General features: G+C 38.7%; 1 protein-coding gene across 2 annotated transcripts in view; it reads left to right on the top strand.

The window, feature by feature from the left end:
• The first annotated feature begins 526 nt into the window (after window positions 1-526).
• The window catches only part of LOC115428216 (uncharacterized), a 250354-nt gene continuing 226859 nt past the window's right edge, over window positions 527-24021 (top strand). The window contains exons 1-14 of one of the 2 annotated variants that reach the window (XM_030147056.1): window positions 527-1044; window positions 1559-1717; window positions 2370-2506; window positions 2604-2740; window positions 2827-2920; window positions 4032-4131; window positions 5046-5140; window positions 5226-5362; window positions 11517-11610; window positions 13359-13488; window positions 13592-13854; window positions 16077-16257; window positions 17385-17512; window positions 19417-20369. In XM_030147056.1, coding sequence (XP_030002916.1) covers window positions 798-1044; window positions 1559-1717; window positions 2370-2506; window positions 2604-2740; window positions 2827-2920; window positions 4032-4131; window positions 5046-5140; window positions 5226-5362; window positions 11517-11610; window positions 13359-13488; window positions 13592-13854; window positions 16077-16257; window positions 17385-17512; window positions 19417-19752 — 2238 coding nt within the window. In that variant the 5' untranslated portion in view covers window positions 527-797 and the 3' untranslated portion in view covers window positions 19753-20369. Of the gene's footprint in view, window positions 1045-1558; window positions 1718-2369; window positions 2507-2603; window positions 2741-2826; window positions 2921-4031; window positions 4132-5045; window positions 5141-5225; window positions 5363-11516; window positions 11611-13358; window positions 13489-13591; window positions 13855-16076; window positions 16258-17384; window positions 17513-19416; window positions 20370-24021 lie in introns of those variants that run through there. The other variant, XM_030147055.1, reaches the window with a different exon arrangement.

Below are 24021 nucleotides of genomic sequence, written 5' to 3'. Positions count from 1 at the left end.
ATAAGACCAGTTCTAATGAAACATTTATTATTAACCTTATCATTCTTTTGGCAAAATTCCACATTCACAAATGCAAGTTCTCTCAGCAAAAAACCTCTTTTACCGCTTTTCACAGTGAGGTCAAACAGTACATCGACTCAGTTAAGTTTTCTCTTAATCAAAAGGCAACAAGAACTGTGAACATCTGTATACATTTTGGCATTTGTTTTGTAAACCCCCCCACCCCCTGGCAAGTTATATGATGTGATTCTCATGTTTCATGTTAAATACTTGTAATTTTACAAACCTTGCACAGTTTATTATTTGCTGAAAATCTTCATCTTTGAAAAACTGGCAAATGATAACTAAACTATATTTAAAAAAAAAAAAAACTGAAACAAAACAAAAAAAAACACTTCCTGAAGCAGTCACGTGGTACAGCCGGGCAGCGAGGCTTCGGACGTCATCATTGCGGCTCCTCCCCTAAACGAAGCAAGCCTCGACACGCGCTTCACGGACACGCCCCCTCCATTACCGGACACGCGCTTCGAAGCTTCGGCACATCTCCTAACATCACTAAAATACAGTTTCATCCAGCTTTATTTTGAAAGCTTCCTGTTGGGTTTCTGCCAGTCCACCTGGGTCTGCTTGATGCAGGGACTTTATAAACTGGCGGCGAAGAAGAAGAAGGAGCAGCGGCAGATAAAAGAGGCGAAGAAGAAGAAGCCGGTCCTCCATTGGTTTTGATATTAGCTCAGTTAGCTTAGCTTAGCTTAGCTTAGCTTAGCTCGCTAGCTGCTAACACACTGGTCTGTGTGATGGAGATAAACTGTGTTTCTGACGGACTTTGTGTAAAGAACAACCGAACAATGTCCCTAAAACTCCAGATGTTGAGGTCGTTGGTGGAGCAGAGACTAACTGCAGCAGCTGAGGAGATATTTGGACTGGTGGAAAGAACCATGGTAGAGTACGAAGAGGAACTTTGTCAAACTAAAGAGGAAAACCAGAGACAAAAACAAATACTGGACTCTGTTCTGAATCCGCAGGTCGTGGCTCATCCTCCAGGTTTGGTCCATGTTTACATCTTATCTGTGTTTTCTGGTGTAAATCAGGTTAGATAAATATCCGTCATACACTTTATTGTTATTTATGCACCTCCATTCTACTGGAAATGTACATTTTACTTTGCACATAACAGTTTATTGATGCACCTTACTGTTTTACTGTTTTACCCAGTTCTGTTTTTATTTACTTCTTACTTATTATGTATAGTGTGTTTGTGTGTTTGCTTTTGTATTCTATTTGTGTTCTATGTCTTTTAATCTGTTCTTGTATTTTACTCTGTTATTTTGGTTTTTATTTATTTTTCTGTTCGGCACTTTGGTCCACTGTGGTTGTTTTAAAGTGTTTTACAAATAAAGTTGGATTGGATTTGTTTTATCCTTGTAGTCATTGGTATCTATCTATCTATCTATCTATCTGAAGGCATATTCACTGACTTTTCTAATTCATTAAACTTAAGTGTATAATGTCAGTGTTTACCATGTGTGTATTATTGTGTGTTGTGTATTATTTGCAGATGTTCAGGATCTTCCGGTGTTGAAAGAGGATATTCCCTTTGATCAGGAGGAGGACTGGACCAGTCCTAGTGTAGACCCAGACCCAGAACCCTCCCTCATGAAAGAGGAACAGGAGGAGATGAAGATCAATGACACAGAGCAGCTCATTCCACTGTCAGGTAGTTTAGGACGTCAACCTGGACTGATCACAGGTTTTATTTCGGATTTCTTCTCACTGATATCTGGGGTTTGGACGTCAGCTGATTCCATGTCCAGATCCAGTACCAGTGTGCAAATAAGAAGCTGAAAAAGTCACTGTTCTTCAGTTTTCTCCCCAACTGTGATCTGAGCTGTTGTAAACATCAACATGATTAGTGAATTAAATACAGGAAAATACATGATTATCACTAAAAAATGCAAAATACAGAGCATAACGTCAGCTTCCTGATAAAACCTGCTATGTGACTTTTGGCAAATTTTACAGGAGGAACAAAAAACTGTTTATATAACAGGAAACTGTAAAATATGACAAAAAAAATCTGTTCCTTTAATGTTGGTACTTATGATGGAATGTAAACAACTTTCACAGGAGACTGAAATTTGAAGCTATAATAGGGGAGATAGCAGGTTTTTATTCCCAACCAAAAATGTCACTTAGTAGGTTTTTATCAGGACGCTGACGATAATATTATAATAAATGGTGATAAATCACTTAATAGTTAAACCTAGAGATAAAATCATTTGTGAACTGCCATAAAAGTAGTACTGGGTCTTTATTGGTTAAAAGTTTGTTATATTGTTTCTTCCTTTTGTTTGTCGTCCCATGGGCAGAATTCGCCTCCACGGCAGCGTTTTCTGAGTCCCATCCATCTGGACTGGATTCACCACAGTCACAGAATGCATTCATGTTTTTAGATCCAGAAAGTCCTTGTGGAAAACACCAGAGGATGAACACAGAAGGTCTACAGGTAAGAGTCGACACATCAACACAAATCCTTCTGCAGACGCTGAAGTTCAGCTGTGGAATTCAGTGGATCTGATCCTGAACTGTTGTTCTGTTTGAAGTTGGTGGAATCTGTTCTCACCACTAAACCCGGTGGTGAACAAATCATAAACGAATACCATGAAACGCAGACGTTGTCGGATGTTTCCAGAAGGAAGATGGTGAAAATACTGACAGCCGACATGACCGAGAAGAACGGGTATGTTTCCCACAACATTTCTACAACTACATTGTAGCTTTAGTTTTAATTAAATCCAAAAAATGACTGAGGAATCTTTTCTGCAGAACGTCTCCATCCAGAGAAGTAAAAGAAATGTACGCCAGAGGAATCATCACCTTATTCCCCAACCTCAGAGACCCGTTGTCCAAGAACGGATATGTGAGTTGAACCATGAATGTCTGTGGCTCCAATGATGGAAAACTTGGAAAAACTATTAAAATAATTTTTTTTGTTTATTTCTTTTGAGATCTCTTGGGAAAAGTCAACAAATTATTTTTTTCGGTCTTCATGCTCCTTACCTTTTTGAGAAATTGGCGATTTTGTGATGAAAATACACTATATTGACAAAAGTCTGTGGACCCGTTGAGTTCAGGTGTTTCTTTTCTGACAGGGGTCTGGGATATAAAACAATGACTAATGTCAGAATGAAGTTTTATATTATGGGATAAATATTAGTGCATTGGTTAGTTTGGGTTAAATTGTTATCTTTGCTTCCAAAAATTGCTCAGAGATGGTTTTGACTTCATTTCTTTCAACATGGATTTCTTTTTTTTCTTTTTTTTTTTTTTGTCAACGATTTTAAATGTTCTCCCTCCTAAATTTCTAAAATATTTTTCCTGGTCTGACTGTAAATAATAATTTTCTACCACAACTAACCATCTACTTTCTTCACGTCTCACTGAGGAAGAAAAATCTACTGTTAAACTTTTAGGAAATATTGATGTTTTTATCTCAAATCCTCATGAACAGGACTTCTTACAGCTGCAGACATGATGTGTCCCAATACTTTTGTCCATATTGTGTACGTCACAGCTCTGACCATCGGTTACTTTCATTGCAGATTAATCTGTCGACATTGTAATTAATCTATTAGTTCTTCACTCTCTGACCTACTTCACATGACTTGGAATTTTCTACTGAAAATAAAAAGAATAAGACAGAAGGCCGAGAGTTACAACTTTACATTAAAATCAATAAGTTCTAAATTAAATAAATTAATAAAATAATCACAAGTGTAGAGGAAGGAGATAATCTGAGCTGTAGAGTGTCTCACATCTTTTATTATATTTTACTCTGACAATTTAACGTTTTTCAGTTAGGTTTCTCCAGATTATTGACCAGGACAGGAAACATACGACTGGTCCCAGAACAGTTGTTGAGGAGTTTTTAAAAATGTCTGTGATCTGTGGAACACCCTGAATCTGACCAGGATATGGTTTACATATATGTTACAAGTAACAACTGTTTTTGATGTTTGTTGCTCTTTAAGGAGCACTATTATGACGCTGAAACCGGCAGCGGATACTTGGCCTGGAGGATCAAAACCATCCAGAGATCCATTCCTAAAGAGAGACGAGCATCAGTTCAAGGTAACGAAGAAAACCGAGCAGAAATGAACGGAGCACCAAGTCAGAGCCAGAGTTTGACACTGGGTCTCTGCAGATCGATTAGATATGTAGACTAATAATCAGAATTTTAGATCTTAAAAATGTCTGAGATTTGAGTTTGACGAGTCTTAAAAATAGATTAGAATATGAAGTTAGCATTAGTTTCATAAAGTCAAATAAGTTCTGTCTCTTTCGGGGGAAAAAAATGTAAAACTAGAAAAACAAGGTGGGAAGGAAGGTACGTGTTTGGGTTAGAAAAAGGAAAGAGAGAATAGAGAGGAATGAAAAAAACGAAGGAATGAAGTAATAAAGTAAAGAAAGAAAAGGTAGGAGAGAAAAAAGTAGGAAGGAATGAAGGAAAGAAAGAAGGATGGAAGGAAAAGGGAAGGTAGGGATGAAGGACAGAAAGAGAAGTAGTTAGGAAGGAAAGAAAGAAAGGGAATGTAGGAAAGAAAATGAAAGAAATTAAGAAGGTAAGAAGCAATAAAGTAAAGAAAAAAGGTAGGAGAGAAAGAAAAAGTAGGAAGGAATGAAGGAAAGAAAGGATGGAAGGAAAAGGGAAGGTAGGGATGAAGGAAAAAGAAAAAAGTAGGAAGGAAAGAAGGAAATTAAGAAGGAAAGGTGAGTAGGTTGTAGGGTAGGAGGTTAGGAAACATGTCGTGTCTTTTTTTCATCTGTTTTTTTGTTTCCAGTTTTTTAAACGTAAATAGTTTCTTGTTTCTTTTCACTAAACAAATCAAACCAGACATTTTAGGTCTCTGTCTTGGTTAAACTTTTCCACCATTTTCAGGTGTTTTTCACCCAAATCGATGAATTATTTAATGATGAGAATAATCTTCAGGGTCAGTGTTGACTGTAAATAATCAAACATTAAATGTCATTAACATGTTTTATAGAAGCGTCGGAACTTAATGGAGATGATGATGTGACTGAAGTGTGTTCAGGTCCACGTTCTTCTAAACGCCAGAGGACGAACACGGACGCTCAGCAGGTACGAGTCCACACATCAGCTGTAGGTGGTCTGTTCAGCGGTGGACGTCAGTGGATCTGATCCTGAACTGTTGTTCTGTTTGAAGTTGGTGGAATCCGTCCTCATCACAAAACCTGGCGGTGAACGAATCATAAACGAATACAATGAAACCCAGACGCTGTCGGACGTTTCCAGAAGGAAGATGGTGAAACTACTGACAGACGACATGACCGAGAAGAACGGGTACGTCTGCGTCTGTATTTAACCCTTTCATGCATGAATGATGAGAGCCTCAGTCCAGATTTTCAAAACAAACGAACGTCCTGTCCCCTCAAATTAAAGTTTTCGAAGGGAGGGAAAAGCTGCAGAACAGCAGGAGGTTTAGAGGAACGAGTAAGGGGTCTGTAAGTTTCACTTTCACTTTAAGGTCTGCGTGTACTCATTCTGTGGTACGTACGCTAGTGATGCGCAAGTTTTTTTTTTTTTTTTTGTTTTTTTTTAACCCGTGGGGCTTTTGTGGAATTATTGCAGCTGACCCAAACCACCCAGCAAATGAACTGACATTCTTTTGACCCACCCCCACCTGACCTGTGAGTAACCCACTGAGCTTCGCATAACGTATGGTGCAGAACGAACCCCCGTATAACCCCTGGACGGACCTGTCCATAGACTGGCTACAGCAGTTGGTAAGCATATGGCCTGTGGGCCAAAACCAGCCCACCAAAGGTTCTAATGTGTCCCACAGTCTGAATTTGGAAAGTGCCAAAATGATCCTGAAGTTATTAAGAGTCAAAGGTGTCATAGTTGTTTTAGATCAGGTTCCACATTCAGTCCAACTGGGATCTACAGTCAAATAATAGTATAACTAGAAAAGCACTTGGAGAGCACAGACCTCGCCAAGGCAGATCAGTCCCCCCCCATCACCAAAATTTTATCATTTGTTCCTTGTACCAGTATTAACATTTCCTGAAATTTTCATGAAAATCCCTCCATAACTTTTTGAGTTATCTTGCAAACTCACTAACAAACAAACTTGAGAAGCACTCAGAGAGCACAGACCTCTGCCAAGGCAGACCCCCCCCCCCCCCCCCCCCCACACACACACACACACACACACACGCACACCACCCCCGATCACCACCAAAATGTAGTAATTTCTTCCTTGTGCCAGTATCAATATTTTCTGAAATTTTCATGAAAATCCCTCCATAACTTTTTTAGTTATCTTGCTAACTAACCAACAAACAAACAAACAAACTCTGATGAAAACATAACCTCCGCCGTTCCTTGGCAGAGGTACCAAACCCTGGCAAAAACATTACCTCCTTGGTGGTGGTAATAACCTACAAATAATGACTCCAAATTTAAATCCAAATTTCATTGTAAGAAGTTGGTATGGGATCGGTATCAGCAAAAGTAATCCTAAAAAAAAAATCATGTCGGAAGCAAAAAAATGCAGATCAGGACATCCTTAGTTTATATCCTGTTAGCTTTAGTGGTGCTTTCCCTGCTGACGCCGTAGTGCAGCAGGTCTGACCTGTCTGTTTTAGTGTTGGCTTCTTGGCTCTGCCCTGGTTTGTCAGACTGCCTTCCTTCTGTAGTGGCCTCCCTGGCGCTGCCTCCACTCTACCCACCTTTAAATACAGCTCCATTTTCCAGCTGCTCATTAACTCATCAGTTTGTGCATAATCACATCACAGTTATCCTGTCTACAATCTCCATGGCGACAGCACCTATCCCAGCAAGCGTCTCACATGTGCAGAGAAGCAGCGGCTCATCAGGGAACGCAAGAAGGCTGAACTGGGTGTAGCCGTCTTCAGAGCGATGGATGCCGCCAGGAAGCGCCTGAAGAGGAAGCAGGACCCTGAGGCTGCTCGGGAGCGCGACAGGATTCGAATGGCCAAGTACCGCGCTCGAGTGAAGATGCGAAAAGATGCTGAGCGAGCCTCGGCTGCCTACGCCGCGAAGTCCAGCCACGGTTGAACTCGACAAGGACAGATTTTAAACCAGGGCTCCAGAGATTCACAGACTTTTAAGACAGAATTGGTACAATGTAGCACATGTGATGATTAAAGGTGGGGTAGGAGATCCTGGAAAAAGGGTTCGAGCAAGTTACAGTTTGAAAATACACAATTCAACTGTCCAAACCCCTTTCTTCAGACGCCCCCCCAAAGCCACGCCTCCAGAGTACTGGAACGCACACTGCTTGTTCCTGATGGTTGACATGTTTTGTGCAGCATCAGTCCCCCCCCCCCCCACGTACATGTGGATCCATGCAAACCTCTGAATTCAGCTCTGCAGGCGCCCCTGTTCATCATTAGATTACATTAGAAGTTGGACGTTTCATTTGTTATTTTGATACGTGTTCCAGTTTGTGTCCTACTTGTATTACCTATAAGAACGAGGGGGGGTGGGGGTGTATACATGGGCACGGACTGCAGAAGTGACAGTGAAACTTTAGCGGTACTAGTTACTCTACGTCTCCCGTTCTTTAATCTTTGTGAACTTTCATTTGAGGGGGCAGGACAGTTTTTTTGTATGAACTGTATGGTGTGGTGGTGCACAAACGTCAGTTCATTCAGTCATTTGGATGTGACGCTTAAAATGATTGGATGGTGTTTTTTCAGTCCTGTCTGTTCCGCAGGTGACTAAAAGTTTTTATTTTTGTGTCAGAGCATTTAATTAATTGGTTGCAATCGGGGTGTGAAGGGGATTTTAAGGAATATAGTAAAAATGCTCCAGGAAAACATCTCCTACCCCACCTTTAAGTTCAGATCATGCATTGGTGAAATGCAGAATATTAACACTCTTTAAAAGACGATCTAGAATATAGAAACATCCCACTGTTTTTAAATGGTTGTACATGATTTTATATTTCATGAGAATGTAACATATTTATTGTCATAAAGTTTGCATTCAGTGTACTATAAATAAGTTATGGAACATTTGTGACTTGCTTTTTTTTTTTTTTTTTTTTTTTTAAACATTAAGGATCTTCATGACACATTGACACAGTAGTCTGCAGCTCCGTAACCATAGTGGACCTGCAGCTCCATAACTGATACTCCTCCCCATAAGTTCACAAATGCACACATTTTTTGCTCAAACATTGGTAGTATGATAGATAAATATGTTATGTAGCATATCCATACCAATTTGGAATAATATTTGAGCAAGAACAGCATGTTATGCACTTTTGTGCAAACCATAAATAACTGCTGTATCATTTCTAAATGTTAACGTGTTCTTTTGTTGGAAGCTCCAAGAATAAGTCCGGATTCTTTTAGGTCTCATTTTTAAAAATTTATTATTGACTTGAATTAATTATTGAATCATACTATAACCTTTTTCTTTATTTTATCTTATCAGATATGAAATACTCAAATTAATCACCCTTGAGTAAACATTTAACTTTTACCATTTTTTAAAAAAAATTCTCAATGTAATTTTACTAAAGTAAAAGAATCTGAATCTGTATATATGTCTGCAGTCTACTACTGCAGTTTTTCTCTTTGTCAACACACACCACACAAAAGCCTCAGCAGAATGCCTGTGTCTCAGATGCATTCTACCACATATCTCCACACTCAATTTAAAAAAAAAAAAAAAAATCACTGATCAGTTCACATCATTGTCAGTCATGTTCACACCAAGATCCAAACCACAAGCATCACTCAGACAACTCTGAGATGTGCATCACCAAGAACTGAACCAACATCCAAATCTCACACACTCATCCCACACACACAGTGCACTGGCACCACACTCACACAGCCAGAACACCAAAACTATAAAACGTACAAAGCCAGCGTTCATGAACATGTATCAAAGCCATGGCACAACCCAACAGAGCTCTAAGAAAGCAGAAATAACACAAACACAGAGAAACAGACACACAAAAAACTACTAATCTGTCCATATAACGGCTCAATGTCATTTAATATGTGACAGAGCGACGGCTCAACATTATTAATATGCAATGGAGTGTGATGGCCGTCAGCCATTTTGTCTGTTTCTCTGTGTTCTCCTCCATGTTAGCTCTAGTCGGCTCCGCCCCCTCGTTCCACACACCTGACCAGACCCTGGATAAGAGTCCTGGAAACAAAGAAGGCTCTGTGTTCCTCCAGCTTGGCCCTTTGACTTTTGGTTTTGTTTGTTTGGTTCTTTTGGTTTCTTTGTTCTCACATGCATCCACACATCCTCCACCTCACCACTGATGAATGATTTTCACCTGAGTAAGCTGGATTTGAGTTAGAGTTATTCAAATTACATTACCTTTAATTGTCACTGTGCGGACCTTCCCTTCCTTTGGTATGCTCTCATACCAGCTGGGTATAATGGGAGCAAGGACTTAATGTTATTAATATGCAACGGAGCGATGGTTCAAAGTTACTTGCAGAATAATAAAAGAAATTAACAAGAAAAACACAGACCTCTGCCAAGACAGATCTGTGTGTCCCGTCCCCCCATCACCACCAAAATGTAATCATTTCCTCCTTGTGCCAGTATCAACATTTCCTGAAAATTTCATGAAAATCCATCCATAACTTTTTGAGTTATGGATGGCCCAGCTAGGTGGGCTGGGTCACAACATGGACTGGTGTCATGTGACTCTAAAGTCAAACAGATGTGATTCCTCAACTCTGTCAAACCCCATATTTACAGTGTTTTCCTCTTATCTCCTGTTTACGATCGTCTGTGTGCATGTGTGTTTAAAAGTGTGTCTAAGGTGAAACCCAAGTCCTGTGATCATAAATCTGTCAGTTTAGTTTGTGACCAAGATGTGACCCATACTATCCTAAGAACTGTACCACTGACACAAAGGAATCCAAACTAATACTGACTAATATATGATTAAACTGTAGAATTCAACAATCTAAATTAAAATATTTCATGTAGCTTCATAACCGAGCATTTTTTTCCCTTTTTTTTCAAATTTTCACATTAAAAAATAAAACTGGGCAAGTCACCACCTTTACCAGGTTAAAGTACTTACTAGTGCCTACAGAAATATGTAGAATAGAATGTTGTAGGTTTTTAAGTTTAAGAGTTACAGCCCATTGAACAGCTTCAGTGAAAAGTTAAAAAGTGCACAAAAACTTGTTAAAAAAAATAATAAATAGAACTAAATAACTGGTAGATTCATTTAAAGGTTAAAAAGTGCACGAAGAACCAATGATATTAATCCTTAGATCAGTGGTTCCCAACCTTTTTTTACTCCTGACCACATTCTAACACCACAAATTTCTGGCGACCCCAGACATTCAAAACAGAGACATTTTCTTTGCTAAAATTAGTTTTTGATCCTGTAATAGTTTGCTATGCTATGTTGCAAATAAAGTTTAATTTTAGAGGACATTTAGTCTATATAATGTATATTATTGTGGACAGAGGCAGTAAATCCAGGTGTAGATTACTGCACAAAGGGAGAGTTGGATTTTCTTTGGTCAGGATATGTGCAGTCAGTCCAGCTGTGATTTACAAGGAGGACAATTAATACTGAACAAACAAGAACTGAAACTATGAATTATGAAAGAGCTGCAGCATCTGAAACTGACCACAGTGAACATCTGACACAAACAGAACCACAGTGCTGCAGTTTCACAACCACAGTTTGTCATGTCTGTTATGGATTGGAATTGTGTCTGTCAACTCACCATATATTTTTTATTCGTACATTTTTCCCCTTTTTTTTTTTTTTTTAATTAATTACTAGAAATTTCAGGCGACCCCATTTGAATTCCAGGCGACCCCACTTGGGGTCCTGACCCCAAGGTTGAAAAACACTGCCTTGGATGTTACTTGATGCTTCCATATTTTTTCTCCCTTTAGGGGTGTTTCCTGATATAGAAGAATTTACAACATATTCCTGGGATGTTCAGCATTTATGACTTTCTGTCAGCCGTCTTGGTTATGAGTAAAAAATAAATAAATAAACTAGAAAAGCACTTGGAGAGTGCAGACCTCTGCCAAGGCAGATCTGTCCCCCTGATCACCACCCAAACTTATTCATTTGTTCCTTGTGCCAGTATCAGCATTTCCTGAAAATTTCCTGAAAATTCGTCCATGACTTTTTGAGTTATCTTGCTAACTAACCAACAAACAAACAAACAAACAAACCCTGGCAAAAACATGACCTCCTTGGTGGAGATAATAAATGCACTTCCTCTGCCTGGCCACTAGGTGTCAGTGTATGGAATGATGCATGAGCGTCCACTATGTTGGCTCATATGAAACTAAAACAACCAAACCCATGACAATACAAGAGAACAGCTGTAAAACAGATGAACACTAGGAAGGAAAAGGTGTGACTCTGTGACCCAGTGCAGGTTTTAGAAGAACTGAAGTTAAATCCACTGAATATGACTGAGAAGTACTCTGTTCTTCAACCCTGCAGAACGTCTCCACCCAGAGAAGTGAAAGAAATGTACGCCAGAGGAATCATCGACCTCTTCCCCAACCTCAGAGACCCATTCTCCAAGAACGGATATGTGAGTTGAACCAGAGATGGATGTGGTTAGAGACGCTGATTCAGCCACAAATGAGCCACGATAAACATTTTCACATGAGAGACGATGACGTAAAACAGACCAATAATGAAACAAGAACAGACGACACAAGGTGGAACTGACATAAAAGAAAAAAAAAACCAAGATGAAAACCAAGTAAAACAGGTTTGTCAAAGGCATTTGAGTTCAGGTTCCACATTCAGCCCAACAGGATCTCAAACGGACCAGACCGGTAAAATAATAACAGAATAAGCTTTTGATTATAATCCAAATGTTGAAAGTGAAAGTCCAGTTCTTCCTGTAAAAAGGTGCAAAAAAAAAAAAAAAGACTTTCTGACATTTTTATTGCGAAAACAATGAAATCAAGGCCTGTTCTGTTGGGGGTCCTTAAAGGGCTCATATTTGTCTAAACCCACTTTTCTTAGTCTGTGCTTCATTTCTTTGTGTATTTGGACCCTCCAGCTGCTGCTAAACTATATATATATTCATTTACATTTACATTTATGCATTTGGCAGACGCTTTTTTTCCAAAGCAACTTATAGGGGAAAACCAAGAACGAAAGAAAAATACAACAATAAAGACATAAAACAGCTGTACAATTAAAACAGTGTCATACAGAAGAATAAAAAAAGCCAAATAACAGACTAAAATACAAGAATAGATTAAAAAGACATAAAAACAGCTGTACAATTAAAAACACTGAAATAAAAATACCAAGTAAAACAACAGAATAAACATAATACATTTAAAATGAAATGTTTGAACTTTGGGCAAAAATCCAGTGGATTTCTACAACCTGTTTGAATTCCTGCTTACTTAGTTCCGTCTCCACATTTGCTCATATCCGCTCCAGACTTCAGTCCAACATTTCTCCATAATTGTTTGTCGTCATCAGTGGTTGTAGTCCAGACTGAAAATCTGTTCAAACTTGGAGCCCATTACCTCAAATGTTCAGTTGTCGGTTGAACGGGACAGAGCAGCACAGCCAATAACCTGGAGGGGGCGGGGCCTGAAGTGTCTCCTGTGCATTTAAAGGGCCAGCGCTCCAAACCACCTTTCTGGTGTCATTACTCAGAAATAGTGTTGCAGATGGACCTGTGGAGTTGAATGAGTGAAGAGTTCAGAGCCAAGCAGAGCATTTACAGTTTATGGAGACACAGGGAAATGTGGGAAAAGGAAGAACATTAAAAAAAACACTAATATCACTGTTTTAAGGACTCCCATTAGAACAGGTAGATTTCTTTATGTTGTTTTTACAATAAAAGTGTCAGAAAATGTCTTTTTTTTCCAATTCTTTTGTTCTTTTTTCAGGAAGAACTTATTTTTCAATACGTGTCCATTAATTATCATTATTATATGGAATGATTGCTTAAAACAGTGTGTTATAGTAAAAAGTAAAACAAAACGGACTTGAATTTTTATCATATTGGTTATGAAAAACAAAAAAAACATTTTGTAAATGTTGATAATGAAACTTTCTGAGTTTATAGAAATAACCTTTCTTCTCTTTTCCATGTGTTGGTCTGTTGTAGTTGGTTTAGATCATTGTGAGTTGAATGAATGAAGAGTTCAGAGCCAAGCAGAGCATTTACACTTTATGGAGACCACAGGGAAATGTGGGAAAAGGAAGAATAACATTTAAAAAGCAAAATATCACAGCTTTAAAGGGTTAAATGCTGCATTGAAGCACATGAAGTCTGTTGCTTTTACTTCTATTTGACTTTTTCAGGAGCATTATTACAACGCTGAGAGCGGCGGTGGATACTTGGCCTGGAAGATTAAAACCATCCAGAGATCCATTCCCATCGAGAAACGATCACAATTTCGACACAAATCGAGGAACAGATCAGAAACTAAACGTACGGAACCTTTTGTCGAACAGTTGTTTTTATGAAACTGATGTAAATGTCACTGACAGTGACTCTGGCACATGTTTAGTTATTTTTTTCTGTGGGTGTTTAGGTGTCCACGTGAAGGCGCCGAGCGGTGAGCAACCGGCCGGAGGTCCGACGGTCAGACGGGAGTCCCAGTTTGTTCCGGTGACGGTTCTGGGAGAAGCCGAGTGCAAGGACGCCATCGCGCTGATGAAACGGTCGGCGGACGAGGACACGGTCAAAAACACCATGAAGCTGACGTTTGTCCACCGACGAAACCTGGTCCTGGATCCCCAGCAGTCGACGAACATCCTGTTGGACTTTCCCCGCTTCAGAGACGTCCCAGGCCTGGTGAGCACCCACATCCAACAGTTGAACTGTTTATTAGACTGTACAGCAGGGGTGTCAAACATGAGGCCCAGGGGCCAAATGTGGCCCGCCAAAGGTTCCAGTCCAACCCCTGGGATGAATTTACAAAGTGTAAAAATTCCACAGTCCAGGCTGTGGAACTCATCTTAGTGTGGGTTCCACATCCAGACCAATGTGATCTACAGTCAAATAATAACAGCAGAAGAACAGACACAAAAGAACGACTGCAGATTTACTACTGGGTTTGATGGGAAAAAAATAATATTACATTGTGCTTATAAATAATGCCAACTTCAAATTTTTGTCTTTTTTTTATTGCAAAAAATAACATTAAATTGTGAAAATATTTACATTTACAAACTATCCTGTACCAGTAAAATGTGACTAACCTGAACAAATATGAACAACCTGAAACGTCTAAAGAAAATTCAGCACAATTTGAACTCTTTTTCTGCCTGTTCCTCAGTGTTAGGGTTAGTTTATTCGTTTATTAGTTAGTTTGAGCCTCATTAGCTGCTGCACACCACAGCAGCTCGTCTTCCTGGAGTCATTAACAACAGAAAAACAAAGCAGCACAATTTCCCACAACTCACTCAACAAACAGGATGTACATACACTCAACACAACAACACAAAAAACAACAATCAACAACAGCGCACAATACAAAACAAATACAATAACAATAATAATACCAACAACAACAAAAGAATAAATAAATAAACCCAAAAAACAGAAACAACAAACAAAAAACAGCTCCACAACAAACAAAGGCAAAAAAAGGGTTTAGTGTTTAGTGTCTGTAGATCTGATCCATAGTACATGTAGAAATGATAAGTTGAGGCAGAATATTATTAAAATTACACTTATTTTTCTTAAGAAATTTCATTTTTTTCAGGTTTGGAAAGTTTATAAAAGTAACTTTTTTCATAATTTAATGTTTTGTTTTTTTTGCACTAAAACAAAGTCATTATTTACAGCTTATTCTGCTATTATTTGACTGGTCTGGCCCACTGGAGATCAAATCAGACTGAATGTGGAACCTGAAAGAAAATCAGTTTGACCCCCCGCCCTACAGACTGTCCATGAACCCTTAAACAGACTTTAATTTGACCTAAATACAGGCTTTAATTCTGTTTAACCCTTAAATGCATAAGTGAGTTAAAATGACCCGGTGAGGTGGTTTTATTGTGAAGTCTTTGTAATAAAAAGTTGTTTTTCTATCCATCATTATCATGTTCCAGGTATTCACCAAAAACATGTTATGTTATTTACATTTTTAACTCACCTTTGACAGATTTTATGACATTGTAGTTTTTATATTATTGTACACTCTTGTAATATCTTTGTAATGAAACATTGTTATTATTTTATATTCCAGGTGTTTCTCATAAACATGTTATTGATATCATGCTTTTTACATTTTTAACTTACCTTTTATAGATTGGATGTAATTATAGTTTTTGTATTCCTACGTCCATATTTGGGTCAAAATGACCCACAGTCATTTATAATAGAATTACATCTGAACCTTTGATTCATTCTACATTATATTAATACATATATAAATGGTTTTCTTTTCTCTCTTTATAGTTTATGTTTCACAAGTAGTGTATATATTTTCTGTTTTCTGTCTTCCCTGCACTTCATTTTTGCTGCTGTCAACTGACTTGACTGATTTTTTGTGGTGTGTGTTTTGTATATTTTTGTGTATTTTTTTGTGCATGTTGGTGTATAATAACTATGAGGCCTATTGGACTGTTATTTATGTTATATATTGTATAAGGTATATATTTAGCGTAGTTCTTTATGCCCTTTATTGTACTTCTACATAGTTTTCACATGTTTTCATGTATTTTTTGTGTATCTTGGTGTATTCTTTTGTCTACTTTTTTGTGCATGTTGTATAATAATGAGGCCTGTTGGACGGTTATTTTATTACATATTATATAAGGTGTGTATTTAATGTATTTCTCTGTACATTAGTGTACTTTTGAAAACCTTTTTGACTAGTTTAGTGTATTTTTTGTGCATGTTGTTGTATAATAACTATGAGGCCTGTTGGATTGTTATTTATATGAATAGAACAAGTGAAATTTGACCAAAACCTCCTTGAAAAGTGTCTGAAAAGGTCATAAATTCATTTCCATGTCCTGTAGATTTGTATCTAACAGTTTTTGTTAAATCCTGGGTGTCCTTCTGTCCAGGTGGAGCAGGATTTCGTGCTGATGTTTGGCGAGGACACGTCGGGGCGGTTTCTGCAGCGCTGGTCCGACATGTTCAAGGCCAGGGTGGTGGAGGAGTGCAGGAAGCTTGCGTTCAGCCCAGATCTGGAAGACCTGCGGCGGTCAGCTGATCCTGTTCAGTTTGGGATAGAAGATCACCATGGTAACCGTCTTCTCCTACAGATCAACGTCATACTAAGGTTAACATATTTAGTGCAGTCGTCCATGTCTGAGGTCTGATCAACACACCCTGATGAGCCTGTAAACGACGGCAGATCCAGTTAAAACCACCTGGAACCACACAAAGACCAGATGGAACCCAGAGACAGATGTGAACTAACCTACTGTACCTCTGCAAAGATGAACATGTAAACTGAAAACAAAAAACACAACACTGAAAAGATGTGGAAACCTTTCATCGATTATGTCCAAAACTTAAACATAACCCTTGAAGAAGATGAAGGATGTTAACAGAACATGTGGTTACCACGGCCGTGAATTATTGAGTTTATTTTATTATTATTCATTGATTTATTCCATTCCATCCATTTGTTAAGATAATTCCTTAGTCTAAACTTTGATATTTTAATTAATTCTGCACAATGTACCAAGGTTATTATCGTTAACGAAAACTAATGAAATGACAAAAACTAGAATTGTAAAAATATTTTCGTTAACTGAAATAAATAAAAACTATAATTAAAAGAAAAAACGATAACTGAAACTGTATTGTGTGTTTACAAAACTAACTAAAACGGATAAAAATTATGGAAAAAATTCCCTTTGTTTTCGTTTTTGTCAATGTCGGATTGATTTGAAATAGATTTATTTTGCTCTAGCAATTTTAGCTAGCGGCACCATACGGTACTTCACAATCAGTCACTCGTGGTTTCCAGTCATCTTCTGGTCCCCACTCTACCTGGAAACACTGAGACTAAAGTTGGGAGAAAGCAGCAGAGTCCTGTCTGGGATTTATTTGAATACGACGACAGAGAAGAAGAGAAAAGAGACGACTAAACTAAAACTGAACTAAAACTAAGCATTTAGAAAAAAAAGAAAACTAATAAAAACTATCAAACCTGCTCTAAAAACGAATTAAAATGAACTGAATTAGAGAAAAAAAGTCAAAACTAAATAAAACTAAATTATAATGAAAAATCCAAAACTATTAGAACCTTGCAATGTTCTTGTAATAACTTACCTTTTGTTTTTATATATTAATAGACAGAATCTGTGTTGTTGTTAATTTTTGTCTCTTATTTGTAAAACTCTTGTGCTTTTTTTTTGCAGGTTGGGACAGTGACTTGTCGTCAGTTCTGATGCTTTCACATCTGATTCCACCCACGGCTCAGGGTCGGAAGAGGCCAGGGAAGGTGTCGCCGTCACAAGCAGAGAAGCACATGATCGTCTTCAAACAGGTTTGTATTAAACTTTATCCTGATTTGTCCAAAGTGTGAAAAGTATCTGATGTGAATATTTGATGCATTTCATAAAACGTTGATGTGATTCTGACGCCGTTCATCTCCCTGTGGATCAGAGTTGACGGATTTCCTGCTTCAGTCACATCTGACTGAATCTGAACAGCCACTGGTTACTCCAGCTGTCAATCATGTAGCTTACCCCTCCCAGTCTGAAACATGTGGTAGTTTATCTACAGCCTGAAACAGAGTCCAGAGAAGGAGATGGAAGTCTGGTTTCCTCCTGAACCTTTGAATTACATCATGAAAGGACGTTTTTGCTCATTGATCAGGGTTGGTACGGGGTCTTGAAATCCTTGAAAATGCTTGAATTTCAGTGTTGTGTTTTCAAGGTCTGAAAAATGCTTGAATTTCAGTTTACGTGTTGAAAGTGTCTGCAAACTCTGTCTCAAAAGAAAACTCCCAGGTGTTCTCAGGTCGACTCCAGGTTCAGTTTTATCTTATTCTTTGTCTCAGTGCGAGTGTGTCTGAAAAATACCAAGTGGCTTCACTTTTTTGGATCAAACTTTGCTATTAGGAAACAGAATTTTAGATGTTTATCGTAGAGCTGCAACCGATTTATCAACTCAAAGTGATCCAAAGGAAAAAAAAAAAAAATCATTCAACCACAATTCTCCTGAATCAGATCTTTGTTTCCTTCATTTCTCTGCTGTTGAACATTGGTTCCACTGTTGTGTTTCACACGGACGCTTATTGTGACGCACACAGAAGCTTCAATTCAGGAAAACTGCAACAGGATATTTCCCTTCAATCAGTTCGAGTCGATTAATCAAATCAGGAATTTTTGCATTTGCTTCAAGCACCTAATCGATTAATCAGTTGCAGCTCAAGTTTATAGCATGATCTCATCTCATTTTAAAGGTAAATAAGTCAATAAAACCAGTTAAAAAAAAAAACATTTAAAAAAGCAGAACAAAGCAGATTTCTCTGGATTCGTTTATAATGAAACCACCTGTAAGTGCAGACACTGATGAAAGAAAGAAAGAAAGAAAGAAAGAAAGAAAGAAAGAAAGAAGAAACCAAATGAAGAGAGAAAGCAACTGAAATTCAACTACCTGACATTTTACTGGAAGGAGATTCTTCAGAGAATAAACCCTCCTCCTCCTCCTTCTCTCCTCCTCCTCCTCCTTCTCTCCTCCTCCTTCTCTCCTCCTCTTCCTCCTCCTCTTCCTTCTCCTCCTCCTCCTCCTTCTCTCCTCCTCCTCCTCTTCCTCCTCCTCTTCCTTCTCCTCCTCTTCCTTCTCCTCCTCCTTCTCTCCTCCTCCTCCTCTTCCTCCTCCTCCTCCTCTTCCTTCTCCTCCTCTTCCTTCTCCTCCTCTTCCTCTCTCCTCCTCCTCCTCTTCCTTCTCCTCCTCCTCCTTCTTCTCTCCTCCTTCTCCCCCTCCTCCTTCTTCTCTCCTCCTCCTCCTCCTCCTTCTCCCCTTCTCCTCCTCCTTAAATCAGGGTTCCTACACAAGTATGGAAAGTATGGAATTGGATTTGATAAATTTCCAGGTCTGGTAAAGTATGGAAAATTGAAACAAATGTATGAAAAAACATTCATGTTTCCTAGACTGTTACCACTGTTCTATTTCTGAAAACATGAAATTATGAATATTTAGAAAAAAAAAAAAAAAGTAAAGGATTGATCTGGTTTTTAAGGCTCTGGGAGTGAAACTGTTCAGTAGTATTCAAATGGGAAAACTGGTTTGTAAAATGAATAAATCAGAAACCACACCTGCTCATGGACTGCTCTAACCTTCTTCTGTGTGCTTCTGCTGGATCAGATCCTGCACAGATCAGTAACTCCAGCCTCTGTTCTCACCTGGACCCATGTGGGTGTAAATCTGTTTGTGTTCCCTCAGACCGGACCGTCCAGGATCCTCCAGGACCACCTGGACTCCGTCACCGCCTCCCGTCCTCATCCTCACCTCCTGGCCGTGGGGGACAGGAAGAGCCTGATCCAGCGGTTCTTCGTCATCGTGGACGGGACGGCCATTCCCTGCAGGTCCAACTCTTCTCTCGCCGCTTTCGACGAGCTGTTTAAGGCGCATTTCGTCTTCGGGAAAGCGTACGACGCCGTTCTCCACAACATGTTCACCTTCATCCAGACCACCGTGTACAACATCGACGTGGGCAGAGTCAGAGAGAGTCCTCGGGTGGCGGAGGTCCGGGCCAGGCTGCTTCAGTACATCTGGTGATTTCAGCCGCGGTTCTCCACGTGTTCTCGAAACGTCATCAGTAGAGACCCATTGAAAAGTTCACACAAACCAAGATCGGATGGAGTTCCTGGATGCACTGGTTGGTGACTCGTGTGGACTGGGCAGGAAAATGTCCCAAGATGCAATTCATGTTACTGTCAATTTAGAGACACTTGCTTTCTTTTACCGAACTTAAAGAATTGGGAAGTAAGAACTCTGCAGACCTGATAATGAGACACGTCTGTTTCACTGAGCCTGAGGTTGTTCTTTCACATTTGAGAAAATCAAACCTTTTGAATATAAATGTTTTTTAGTTTTGTCTGGTGTGAACAGTCACATGAACGTTCTCATCCACTGAAATCCAAGTTTTGGTTTTTTTTTCAGTTTTATTTCAGTTAATTTCAGTGGAGATAACTGATTTGTAAAACGAGTGAATCACAAAATGAGCTCAGTTATGGAAGGAATTAAACTGGTACTGTGAAGTTCTACTGTACGTTGTTGCATCTCTTTGTTTTATCTGGATTTATTTAAAGAATCCAAACGTTCACTGAAAATAACTCAGAATTTTATTTGTTAAAACTAAAATCTTATGTAAGATTAAAACAAGTGACCTTTAAGATCCTTCGTCTCCTCCGTCACTTTTTAAAATGTTCATTTATTTTAGAAAAAAGACAAAAATGCAGACATTCACCTGGTTGGAAAAACTGTTAAAAGCCTTTCTTTCATGAGGGTCTTTAATCATGAAATAAAGGCTTTTCACAGTTTTTCCAACTGACTGCCTGGATGTTTGTCTTTTTTTCTGTTGTTCATTCCTTCTCCATGAGCTCCTCTGGTTTGTCTAATACCAGTAACTACCTGTGAAATAGTTTTTTGTTAATTTATTTTAATGAATCTTTAATTAACCAGATATAGACGCACTGAGATCAAGATCTGAAGAGGTCAGCAACACAAGTTTTAGTCATTAATACAAGTTGACAAGTAGGGCTGTGTATCGGCAAGAATCTGGCGATACGATACAAATCACAAAACTATATACGATATATCGCGATATATCATGATACTGTTAAAAAGGCAATTTATTGTTTGTTTCTTTTTTTTTCAGATTACTTCCTGGAAGGATTGAATTACACCAGAAAAATGTACAAATACTAAACACATTTTTATTTCAGAACAGAATCTAACGCTGTATTAGAACATTTTTCTAATTCTCCTCGTTTCCAAAGGAACTCCATCTGCCTCTCAGACAGGAAAAGGTGCTTTTAGGATGCTTCAAATAACCATTATTTAATAAAACAGGGTTAAATAATCATAAATAAGATAGAAACAATAAAGAAAACCAAAAAACAAAAATGAACCTCTGCCATATCTGCATTTGAATAAATACCTAAAAATGTCGATTCAGTACTTTTTAATATCGATACAGTATTGTGAAATGAAATATCGCAATATATTGCAAAACCAATATTTTCTAACAGCCCTATTCACAAGACGGATTATAAACAATAAACTAAAATAAACAATAGTTGAGGGGATTGTGCACAGTTTGGCATTTAACAGCTTTAAAGTAACAACTAACAAAACTCAAAACAGTAGTCACTAGTTTTCCACTGTCCCTCAAATTGCGTGAATATGAACATGCACATAAAAATTCACCTGCTGTAAAAATGACAATTTCAACAAAAGTCGTTTTTCAATTAAAACTTTTTGCGCTGGCAAGAGGTGTTTTTTCAGGTGTAGCACAATTGGTGTATCATGCAAAACTGCAATGGAAAGACCTTCTGCAACTACAGTTGTGATTAAAAAAAAAAAAAAACGGATGTTGACGGACGTTACAAGAGAGGAGTTTTAAAAGAAACATGTCACAGTATGTGTGGACACACCAGAAAACCGAATCATTTTTATAATTTAGTACGAGATAGAGGGGTAATATAGAATAATATCAAATATATCTGTAAATCAACACCATATTTATGTTTGTTGCCATGTTTATGACTTCTTGTGTCATTTCATGATAAACAAATCATCGCATTTGTGATTTAATGGAAAAACTGACATTACGCACTTCTGTTTTTTTGACATTCAGTAAATATCGGTAAAGTTTTGCGCAGATGTTCGATGGAAAAGCCACTACTGTGATAAACAAACTGAAGACATCTGTTGGAGGCATTCGTATTCAGACGGTCACCGTAATGAAGCAGAGGTGAAAAGGTTGTGAGCTCAGATGGAGAAGCAGGATCTGTTACGATAACAGACCCAGAGCTTCAGCTTCAGCTTCAGGACCAAATTAGCAGCGTGAGCTTTGAAAGAAAACTTTGCATCGAGCAGAAAGTGCAGGTATTTATAACTAAACAGCTAAGCCTGTTGTTTAACCTCCAGCAGATGTTACTGCGGTAACACCAGATACTCACATGTATGTAAAAGTACAACGACTTCAGTTTGGTCTGTGGTTCAAACCAGTTTCAGAATCTGCAGACGAAACTGAACCATGTTCAAAGTAGACCGAAAAAACTGAAGTCTGTAAATGAGGAAGAGCAGCAGAAGACAAGGCTTACAAAAAAGTCTTGAATTTCCAAATAATACCTTAAAAAGTCTTTGAAAGGTGTTAAATTTGACCTGGTGGGTCTCAGGTGATGTTGCCATGAACTTGTCGGCTGTTGTGTTTAAATGTGTCTGTGAAATGTCCACATTTACAAAGAAAGTAAAATGACTCAACTCACTTCCACATGTTCCAACAATTTACACTGAAATGAAAGAACCAGTTATGGCTAACTTTGCAGCCCCTGGTGTGAAACGACTCCGAACGGTGGGAATCAAGGCATAAATCAACACATTTTCCTAAATTCTAGGAGTCACTAATTTATGCCAGAATGGCCCTGAAATAAGATGTGAAATATGCATGAAAGTTTGTTCTAAGTCAGGGGTCGGCAACCTTTAACACTCAAAGAGCCATTTCGACCCGGTTTCCATGGAAAAGACAACACTGGGAGCCGCAAACACTTTTTGACATCTGAAATGAAGATGTTAGCCTATATATACCGTAAATTCCGGACTATAAGCCGCTACTTTTTTCCCCACACTTTAAACACTGCGGCTTATACTCTGACGTGGTTTATACAACGATTTTACCGGTACCACGGCTTGGTGCCGCGGCGCACCTCGGGGCCAACGCTAGGTGCCGTGGCACCACGGTGGTGCCTCGCCTGGAGGTGCCGCGGCACCGGTGGCACCCAGTTGAGGCACTGCAGTGCCATGGCACCTGGCATCATTAAATGTTCTATTTTCTTCAGATATTTTTCTTTTCTTAGATTTCTCCATACTTGGCCTACCTGGGGTTGAAAGTGTCGATAAATGTACGGCGTTTTGGCGGGCTGTCGGAGAGTGTGACGCATATTTTGAGCGACGAAAAATAATACTATATATATATAATTTTATTTTAATATTTCGAGATCACAATAATCTTACAATTTACAACTACAATTAAACAAACGAACAAACACAAATAAAATACTTTGTTCAGATATTGTGCAGTTTTGGTGTCGCAGGGCATTCAGTGCATGCCGGCTGACACGTCAAGTGCTGTCAAACGTCTCTGAAGAAGGCGAATGCTGATCACCAAAATTGCACAAGGTCTGAAGAAAGAAGTTAAAGACTTTGACTTAATAAGGAGACATGATACACGTTTTTGAGACAAATAACATACACTTCAATCGGACACTTATAATTTATTTTCCCAAGCCACGCAGAGCCGCAACATAAGGAGGAAAGAGCCGCGAGTTGCCAACCCCTGGTCTAAGTCGTCTTAAAACAGTCTTAGCGGAGGTCTGCGCTCTCCCAGGGCTTTTCTTGTTTGTTTTTACTTTTTTTCTTGTTCTTTTTTGTACTTCATCACCTTAAACTGCACACAATACTGTGATATTTTTAACCCTTTAAGTGCCATTTTTGTTATGTCAAAAAAAGAAAAACAATTTTTGATGCAAAAAAACACAAAAAAATTCTTTTCAATATATCCCATAAAGACCCAAACATCCACCACAGACCTAAACCATCTACTGATCTAAACTGTTTAATACCTGCTGATCCATTCATCCTATCAACACATGCCAATAATTGGTGTAAAATAGTTCTTCATCTTTTCATGGTCATCAGTGCTACGGCCCCTGGGGTCCTCTTGGGGGAGCTATGCATGTCTCCAGCTTTGTCTCTTAACAGGCACCTGATGAGGAGATTAGGAACACCTGTGGTGGACAGAGTTCCTGTCTTCAAACAGTC

This window comes from Sphaeramia orbicularis, chromosome 11 (assembly GCF_902148855.1).
Source record: "Sphaeramia orbicularis chromosome 11, fSphaOr1.1, whole genome shotgun sequence".
Taxonomy (NCBI): Eukaryota; Metazoa; Chordata; class Actinopteri; order Kurtiformes; family Apogonidae; genus Sphaeramia; species Sphaeramia orbicularis.
The sequence above is the reverse complement of the archived record's forward strand: the minus strand, read 5'-3'. Positions and strand labels throughout refer to the sequence as shown.